This window comes from Syzygium oleosum, unplaced genomic scaffold (genome assembly GCF_021117445.2).
Source record: "Syzygium oleosum isolate NSW1041296 unplaced genomic scaffold, Sole_v2.1 Sole_v2.01, whole genome shotgun sequence".
Lineage (NCBI taxonomy): Eukaryota > Viridiplantae > Streptophyta > Magnoliopsida > Myrtales > Myrtaceae > Syzygium > Syzygium oleosum.
Genome location: NW_026607485.1, coordinates 36,726,840 through 36,737,160, shown reverse-complemented (window position 1 = coordinate 36,737,160; position 10,321 = coordinate 36,726,840). Strand labels below are relative to the sequence as shown.

Below are 10,321 nucleotides of genomic sequence, written 5' to 3'. Positions count from 1 at the left end.
ACTTCTTATCAATTGAGTCCATCTGGCCAATTTTTTTACCAGAATTTGCAGACGTGGACGATGTCTATTTAACGTGGCACGACCGGTGCTTCTGTGGAATTTTTTAATAATTTTTTGAATTTGTATGATTTTTTTCTCTCTTTTTTTCCTTTTCTTTGTTTTTTTGGGGGTTTTAAAATATTATTAAAAATGTACATGTCAGCGTCGGCGGTGTCATATAAGCAATTTCCAATTGAAATTGACGGGATTGTTTCAATTAGCAAATTGTCAAAACTCAATTTGTTCTATTGAAAAGTTTAGGACTGAATTGGCGAAAATTCAATAGATTTAAGATTTTTTGGATAATTTTTCTCAATTATTTATTACAACAAATCTAAGGAGCATCATGAATATCTTGACTTCAACGTAGTCACTTCCTTAACTTCAGGAATATGAAAAGAACACTTACATTATTGGTACGCGGCACGGATCCGAAAGGACACATCGGGCTGATTTCCTTTTCGTTAATAGAAAATTAGAAATCAAATATTACTTCTCTACTTTATGAAGGAAACCCATCCCCCTCTTTCAACCTCCCGTTTGGCCAAAACATTCTAATTTTCTCCATTCTGGGCATCTATATAAAATATTATAACAAAGTCTCGTCTAAGTAACGTCACCAATTGGGTCACTTAGAATTATATATTCCGACAGTGGCCCTCTCCATGAAAGTAGCCGCCACCTAAATGCCTCCTCAGCAAAAAATTAATAATCTACTTAATTGCTATCTTGAATAGTGACTCTATTTTTTTTTCTCTCCTGTAAAATCCATAATGTAAATTGTCTATTGTCAATTAATATTTCACCCCCGTTTTCCTAAATCATTAAGTTCGACTAGGTTTGATTAAAGGTTGACTGGTGAGTTGCAAGGAACACAGTTTTAAACATTAAAATCTTTAACACTCATATTGCCACGTGAATTCGACAGTCAATTTTCAACCCTTCCGAACTGATTATCCGTTGTTCATAATGTCGGGAAGTTCGAGATTCCTTGATTTAGATTGCGTATTCCGCAACTCAAGCATCCCTTCACAACACAAATCGAGTCAAACGAATATTGGACACGGGAGTAAAGGTGGTCAAACTTCGATCAAACGTTCCGATACCCAAAAAACAAAGGTCCCAAAGCTCAAAACCATACCTGGAGTTCTTGAAATCATACAAAACTTTACAAACCTCTAAGTTATGGTAAATAATATTCTTTTTGAAAATGATAAGCACTGAAATGGCACTTGAGTCATAGACACGAGCCTTATGCTCCAATATGAGTTGGAATCTTGGTTCTGTAATTTAACTTGAAAATATTGGGCTTGTTGGAAATGTCTTGATAGGAGCGGTGCAAAAATCACGCGAATCAAATGTTAGACAGAGGACTTAGGATGCGCATGGCAACGATTATGTGCCTAGAAACTGATTCCGCTCAGAAATGATTTTTTTTTTATTCTGTGCCCGGGAATAATTTTTAAGCATTTGAAAAGCGTTTGGTAACTGTCCAAAATTTCTATTCTTAGAATAGAATAAGAATAGAAATGCGTTTGGTAACTACACAAAATTTCTTTTTATTAATAATATTTTGAATTTTTTAATATTTCTTTCTCTTTTTTTTCTTTCTTTCCCTTCCCTTCCTTGGCCATGGCCGATCGCCGACGTCAACGACCTGCCACAGGCCAGGGTCGGCGACGCCGACGACCGTCCACAGGCCAGGGTCGGCGAGGGCATCGCGGCCCTCGCCGCCACCCTCACCAGTCGCGACGGCGAGGTCAGCCTCACCTTGGCTGGGCGAGGCTTGACCTCACCCAGATCTAGCGAGGCTGACCTCGCCATTGCATCTCCCTCACCTAGGTCGCGATGGCGAGGTCGGCCTCGCCAAATCTGGGCGAGGTCGAGCCTTGCCCAGCCAAGGCGAGGCCCATCTCCCTCGCCTGGGTTGCGACGGCGAGGTCGGCCTCGCCATGGCTGGGCGAGGCCTCGCCGTCGTGGCCGTGAGCCGCCCTTGCCGGCCCTGGCCTGTGGTTGGTGGCCGGCGGCAGGCCAGGAAGAAGGAAGAAGAACAAACCAAGAAAGAAGAAGAAAACCAAGAAGAATCAGAAATGGAAAAATTGTTCCCAGAATCAAGAAACTACTTTTTTTTTGCTTCTTGATTCTGTTCCAAAACTGATTCTAGGAACAATCTTTTGCAAATTTGTGTTCGGGAACAAAAAATTAAACAAACGGATTTCTGTTCTCAAGCTGATTCTGAGAACAAAAGAACAGAAATTTTTACTGTTTGACAACTTGCCAAACTGGCCCTTAAGGCCCCGAAAAGAACAAGTCTAGAGACGAGGTGCTAAATCCATGTAATTACCCTTTCGTTTCTGCATTTTGGAGGGTGGAGAGTCTATTCCTTGATTTCGTGCTCTTCCAATTCTCACGTTTCTCTTGTTTTCGCGTGAGTTTTGGATGCATAGGCACCAAAACTCTTGCATTGTCAAAATAAGTATGAACTCCCTCATTTTCAAATTTCATACAGAAATGCACGATGCTAGTATGTCGTAACGTCTGTTTATAATCATAGTATCTAGAAAATGTCGTTGTGTTGCTCGACTAAATGGTCAAAAAATGCATGTTTTAGTTCATCCCGGTGTCGAAATGAAAACTCGAAAGCTTAGGAAATGTCTTTATGCTGCCTGTTTGAACAGCTGAAAATGTATGTTCTTAGGCCCTCGTAATGCCGAAATTAGATCTTGAGTTATATGACGTTGTTGTGTTGTCGAAATGTCACTAGAAATTATACATGTTAGTAGGCCATCATAATGACTGTTTAAATCTAAAATAAGACTATTACGATATTGGCTATCACAGAAATATGAGAGAATGCATGTTGTTATTGTTGCTGATATAAACAGTGTAGTATGGAGGTGATATAAGTTATTGAATATATCTCACATAAAGATGCTGCCTCTGTCACTACATAAACATAAAGAGAGTTAGATTCATGGTTAATCCACCTACTATGGGTCACGCGTGAAGGGTAGAACAAAGGAAGTTAAAGGCTTTCTTATCACAACTCTTTTACACAGCAAAGTAAGCATCTTCTTACCAAATTGAACAAATTTGCCTTTTCGACCAAAAAAAAAAAAGAATAAATTTGCCTTGTGAGATGGGAAAGCTAAATGAGGGGCCAGGCCAAGAAAAGAAGTTATCTCACAATGCCACGTTGCTTTTCACACTTCTTCGATTATCTTTCCTTGGTCAAGTTCAAAGGAATAAATTAAAGCGTGACACTAGAACACTTCTTTATCTGTGAACTAACCCGAGTTTATGTACTGAAGGGATTGGGTTCAAGTGTAGGATAGGCTTAATAATGCAGTTAGAGGTAAAAAAAAAACAGCCATCACAAATTCGAACACATGAATAGAACCCCAAAGCATGCAACCACTCATTTCATGATTTTGATTTGAAAAATGATTTTGAAATCAAATGAAGATTTCTTTTTGACCTGGCCAAAAAGAAAATGATGCATTTCTCGGACCTGAGTAGGTCCTTAAAAGGCTCAATAGGAAACGGGGAAATGAACTCCCCAGTATAGTGGAGGGATCTCCCCATAAGTTCTCTTCGTATTCTTTCTCTCCCAGGAAGAAAAAGATAGGGAGGGAACTGCGGGGCATTTTGGGTGGAGAAGCTAGACTCCACGTCAGCTTCAGCTAGTTACCGCTGGTTAGACAGTTATAGTAGCCTCCCACGCCTAAAGTGACAAGAGGGGAGCTTCGGCTCCTACTGGGTTGGTCTGTGCTTCGTACAGTGCTTTGTAACCGGCTTGCCGGCCTAGTACCCCCAGTTACACAGTGCATTTCTACATAAACATTACCATGTGCGAGTAAAGCCGCAAATTGAATGAACGACTCCTTACATAGTATAATTACATTTCACATCATTGTTATATTTTGCATCTAATTTGCTATGTTATGCTATATGTGATTATTGTCATATCATGTCATCGTTATATCCTGCATCTAATTTACCATGTCAATTTGCGTGCGATTATTGCTATGTCATGCTATCTCGTCATTATGTTTTGGATCTAATTTGCCATGTTATGCTGCATGCAGTTATTGCCATGTCATGTCATCTTGTCGTTATGTTTTGATTTGCCATGTTATGCCGCATATAATTATTACCATGCCATGCCATCATTATGTCATGCATCTGATTTGCCATGTCATGCTGCATGCATTGCCATGTCATGTCATTTCATCGTTATGCTTTGCATCCGATTGGCCATATCATACTGTATGTAATTATTTCCGCGTCTTGTTATCTTGTCGTTATACCTTATATCTGACTTGCCATATCATGTTGGATGTGATTATTGATATATTGTATCATTTCATTATTATGCATTGCATCCAATTTGTCACGTCAACTGTACGTGCTTAGTGCCATGTCATGTTATTTCATTGTTATGTCTTGCATCGGACGACTATTGGAAAATATTTTCCAAATCATCCATCCATTTTCCATTAAAGCTTCCGCTCACCCGATTTTCATCCATTTCCTAAAACATGGATAGCGGAAGGGGTTTAATTGAAAAAGGAAAAGGATTGAAGGGGGAAATAGAAAAGAATCCAAAAGCTTGGTGCTATTTTAGCAAATAGTACAAAGATTAGGCCAAACTTAACAAAGAAGCTACCCCCGCCTTTTCGGTTTCCTCTTCTCTTCTTTAAAATTGACCACTGTCCGTCGTCGACTATCCTTCACGTAGTCTCTCTCTCTCTCTCTCTGGCGCTTCACAGTGCTTCTCCGACTGCTTCCGGCGAAGAAGATGGACCGGCCACCGCCACTCCGCCCTCGCCCTCCCAGCCGCAGCGGCGGGCGCGGCGGCGGGCCCCCGCCTCCCCTGCAGCAACACCAGAATCCTTACCGTCCTCATGCCGGAGCCTGGGCTTCTCCGACTCTTCTCGTGAGACCACAAGAACATCATCACCATCATCCGCACCAGCATCAGCAACATTCCGGTCCGAGCAACGTAGAGCGGCTGGAGAGGATCGACCGGGCCGTCGCGAAGGCTCGGCGCGATCTCCTCGCCGCCGGAGAGAGCGTCTCGTCCTGGAAGGTCTCGCAGGCCGCGGTCTTGGCTCTGCAGGTCGATTCGTGGAGCTCCTTAGGGTTCAGCATGCAGCAAGTGCCCTCTCTTAAGAGCTTAATGGCTGTTGAAGGAAAGGTAAAGCTCATCTCATCGGTGTTGAAGTTTCGTCTCTCCTCTGTTTTTAGACTGCTTGAAACTGTGTGTCCACTGAGTAATGGCTTAGGAAAGATTCTCTCCCTCTCATGTGTTACTTAACGCTCAAGTAAGAGGCTAGAGAATTTGGCCTTTTATGGTTGAGTTGCATTTACTTGGATGATCTGTGAGTGCCTTCTCTCTCTGCAATCTGGATTGGCAGTTTTTTTTCCTGGGTTTTCCATTTTGGTAGAGGAAACGTAGGAAATGAAGATGCTTGGTAGGACTTAGGACAACGACTAAGGACTTTTAAGTCAACTGAAAATTTGACAGACTTCTTCGTCAAGGTCTTTCTTTAAGGTCGGGTTACCGTGATGGTTAGGTGAGGCCATGAACTCGTCGGTTCTTTTTCCTTTTGCTTTTCTTTTTGCCTTTTACCGATGTGCTTATGTTCTTATGGGATTCCATCATCAAATTCACGGAACGTAATGCCACTGGACTCCATCCACTGTTTATGAGTTGCTTACATTTGTGGGTCAATTTAGTGGACCCTCTGCAAAGACAAGTAAGAGATGAATTCAGAGTGGATTTCCCATAATCGTTTTATGTAATTGAGTGAGATACCCATTGGGTTAAGGAGTAAAATTTGTTTGTCTTCCCATTGCATTACCATTCTTCCCCAAGCAAGTTTTTTCCAAATAAGATATTCAAATAGTCTATGAGGACCTCGATTCATCATCATTCTTCTTCAAAAAGGTCTTAAGGGTAAGCTACATAACTCTTTCCTCTTCTTTTTTCGTGATTGCTTAACATATAGCTGCAACCTACTTGTGGTTTGTCAGAAAAGAATGTGGGATTTATGAAATAACCATGGAGAACTCATAGATAAGTGATTATCCCAATGCTAATAAAGTTTAAGAAGTTAACACCCAAATAGGTTAACTATTTGTTTCTATCTATTATGAGCCACATAGTTTAATCTATGTTTGGAAAGGTCTTTAGTCAATTGGATTTCTTCCATTAGCTAACAACTTCTGCTGTTCTTACTGGTGTACAGCTGCATAACAGAATATAAGGGTTGTGCAATGTAAGTAATATGAATGTCTACATTGTATTGCAACTCAGGCTCTTAGCAAATGAGAGAATGCGGAAAAAGAATCTGCTCAATTTTGCGGGGATTAGGAAAAGCAGCTGAGTAAAATGTTTGATCATTTGGGTACTGAGAAAGATGAGGGAGAGTCAGGACTTTTTCTTGTTGTGTAGATATTAACCATATCACTCTTCCAGTGGCTCGATCGATGCTGGATCCTGCATATTGGATGTTTAAGTTCTTATAAATGCTCGAAATGTTTATTTTTATTGTAAGAGAGGCCTGTTTTAGACTATCTGTAATATCTTTTCCATTTTCATTTCTTTCCCTTTTTGGTTAGAATCTGAAGTTGTTAGGGTGTTCTTTTTCCTAAAATTACGTGGTAGTAACAAGAAAGAGATAGTTGTTGCCAAAACATGTGTAAGGTTTGGAGATAGCTTTATATTGACTTTCTTCCATTTTTTTTTATTTTTTGGTCGAATACTTTCTTCCTTTTGACTAACTCTTTTCTTAATGTTTTACAGATAAATGCATTTATCCATTGCTTTGTGGAAACCCGGAAAATCACCTCATTGTATGACATGCAAAGAGCAATCTGCAAAAATGAGGGCATTGAACGATTTGAAGAGCTTGAATTGGGCCCTTTTTTGCGATATCCGCTTGTTATGTATTACTTTTCAGTGAACAGCGATGTGACTGAAGTGTTCGAGATAACTAGTGAGGAGATTGTGTATTACCTTGGTGAGTTCTTATTTAAACGCAAGAGTGGGAAACGCAAGAGTAGAAAACCCGTTGAGATTGGGGACCTTCTCAGTTTTATAGCAAAAGAGAAATCAGTCTCAGGAGCTGAAAAGCTTGGAGTACGAATTCGGAACTTGGGGTGCGTATTTTTTGTTTTTAATTTGTTTAACTAATAACAAAGTTATGTAGGATAGAGAAAAGAACTAGAAAAGCTGATTTTGTACGCAGACTTCACTGCTTGTCTTTGCCATTCTTGTCATTTGACTCTTTTTCTCATTGCTTCATCAACCACCATATAAGCTTAGAGAAGTAAGTATTTCCAACTTCTTGAGAATTGTTTTCTGTAGCTAAAGAATTTGACTCCTATTGGCTATTGCAAATGTTTCTCCCTATATCCTTTATGCTTGGTTGTCGATATATCTTTTCCATAGTTTATTTGGATTTTTGGACACTAAGATCAGTTGTTGCATTTTTCAAATTATCGAAGGACTAGAGAATCTAGCTTAACTAGAGGTAGTTTCAATGGCTTTGAATGTTTATTTCTACAACTTGATTTTACTGGTGTTTTCCAGATTCTAATTGCTTGCTTAACAAAGTTGACACTAGATTTTAGCTTTGAATTCTTCAGAGTAACGGCAGAAAGTAGTTTAATTCGATTATTTCATTGTTTAGCGCTGCTTGATAGCTACTTTTCATGATTAGCACATGCAAAGAAGCCTTTTCGAAGTGAAAATTTCCCCATTTCAGTTCACTACTTAAAAGTTGCCTTTATTATGCAGCACTCCTGATTTTGTGTGCTAAATTCTCATAGGATGAGCAGTTAAACTTGATGATTGCAAAAGGCACAGCTTCTTTATGCGATGTAGCTTCGTATAGTTGAACTTGTTTAGTTGAGGATTTTCTATTTGGCAAACATAATAACCTTTTATCCTTTAGTGAATTATAAGAAAATGGGATGAACAAGAAATGGATTTAAAAGAAATCCAGGGTCAAGTTGCGGTTTTGAGAATATAAAAACAACTCCACTTGCTGATCTGAGGCACTGAACTAATTGTAGAAACCAAATCTTTTGTGTTCATCAGACATGCAGATGAGTAGTCTGCCTTTGGAGTTCGAGTCAATCAATGCGTCCCAGTGAATGGTCTATGCATCTTTAAGTGTATCTCCTGTTTGTTAAAACAATACACAACTGATGCATGGAAAGCTTGGTGGGGCATGCTGGGTAGGGACCGTTGTACTTGCTTCAGACACATGGTGGCGCATGGTGGCCTGGAAAGAGATGGTTATGGGTTGGGGAACAATTCTCAATGCTGGGGCAGGGGTAGAGACAATGGATGTGATCTCTGCCTTACCCTTCTGATAAGAAACTACCTGTGTCATGCAATACTTTGAACGCTTTAACTGGCGGCTCTGGTAGGGTGTTTTAGGGGGGTTGCAAACATGCTAGTGGAGTATAGAGTGAGTGAGGACTGCAAAGAGAGACTTTAAGGTATAAGGAACCTGTCCACTTGCATCATCGGACTAATCATCATGTGAACATATGCTTCTGAATGGATATAGGTATATTCTGAGCTTTGAATTTCTAATATGACCACCTTAGCTTCACAGGTTATTCTAATCCAGAGTGGTTAGTCATTCTTGAACTCTCTCAATGTGTCAAAGCCATTTGGCATTGTCTTTCCTGTTGTCCAAAGATTGCTACCTAGAGGTGGCACATTAGGTTATGGCTCCTTGAAATATATCAGATTAGATGGTAAGTCAAAATGAGGGATCAACCAGAAATTGCTCGTTGTGCCATGATGATAATAAATTATAAAGAGAGTTCAATGCAGAATAAATATTCTTGATGGTGACGATTGTGAGCTTCCAATGCATTTAGGTGTATCATGTTCTGTAGACCTTGTTGTCTGCTGTATCAACTAAATTAAACTTGTGGTTTATGAGTGAAGGCTTCAGTAACTGTAGGTCTTTTCATTTTTGTAGGCTTCATATATCCTTTATCTTAGATGCAAAGAGATCGGAAGCAACATGCTCGAGGACATTTTTGAAGGAAGATTCTATTGGCAAGGACTTAAATTTCGTTTCTTCAAGTTCAGATGATGAAGATGGTGATGACTTAAATGAAGATAAAAAGCGCGATGATGATAGTTATCAAGACAAAAAATCAGGCCAAAACATGCTTGTTGATGCATTTGTAAGTTCGCAGATTATTGAGAGCGAAAATCTCACTTACGCAGAATGGCTTAAAAGAGACATGGAAGAGCGGGACAAGATTCTGATGGATAGAGCCAATTACACAAAAAAGGGTAGAAAAAAGAAAGGTGCTACACTGGTTCTGGAGACTAGTACTATGAGAATCTTCATGAAAAAATGGAAGGAAGCGTGTCGAGCATGTTCTCTTCCTGTGGTAAGTTCATGGTTTTCATTCCTTGACATGATTGATGCCATTAATTAACGAGCTTCCGTCTACAATCCATCCCTAGCTTTTTGGGTTTTGGCTATTGAGCATCTCTTGAAATGAACAATAGTAATATTCAAGTGCTTCCACTGTGAATTTTTTGGTTGAATTCGTACAATCACACTCCTCTTTACATTGACAATCCCTCAATTTGCTCGATTGTTCTCTATCATTCTCAACTGCCAATACCATTGGGTTACAAGTAGGGTCTTTTGTCTTTTTTATGTCTGTGGTCATAGTTGAAACGTTTTTACTTTTGGTTGCCTTATAGCTAGGTTGTAATATAGTTGTTAAGGCTAGAACATAATACTACTGTGATAGTTATTATTTTGCTTAGTTTGACAAAATAGTAGTAAAGGAATAGAGATGAAAGATCTAAGATGTCTTTACTCTATAGTTTATTTTTACTCTTTAAATTATGCATAGTATGTAATTATGTATCAACGAACTACATATAGTATTAGTTTGTTTATATATTTCATTTAATATCTTAATTATTTTGCAATATAATACCAGTAATATAGTTACATTACTTTATGTATAATTGTATGTAACTATATATGATTTGTTAGAGTTAAATTGAATAATTGATTATACGTTGTTAATACTACTATTATATAGGTATAATGTTTAAGTATTAGATCCTGCATGATTTCAGAGTAACTTAGCAAATCTTCTACAATCAGACATAAATTTAATTATGTAATTAACTATTATTTCTATTAATGAAGTTATGTGTATGACGTAACTTTATCAGTTATAGCAATGTTCTTGAATTGAGATTTAAATTGTGAAT

General features: G+C 38.9%; 1 protein-coding gene across 1 annotated transcript in view; it reads left to right on the top strand.

Annotated features, from left to right (window-relative positions):
- The first annotated feature begins 4,787 nt into the window (after positions 1 to 4,787).
- Positions 4,788 to 10,321, top strand: part of LOC115683063 (protein NO VEIN-like) — a 29,352-nt gene continuing 23,818 nt past the window's right edge. Inside the window, exons 1-3 of the mRNA XM_030607474.2 lie at positions 4,788 to 5,239; positions 6,851 to 7,206; positions 9,051 to 9,474. Coding sequence (XP_030463334.1) covers positions 4,841 to 5,239; positions 6,851 to 7,206; positions 9,051 to 9,474 — 1,179 coding nt within the window. The 5' untranslated portion in view covers positions 4,788 to 4,840. The remainder of the gene's footprint in view (positions 5,240 to 6,850; positions 7,207 to 9,050; positions 9,475 to 10,321) is intronic.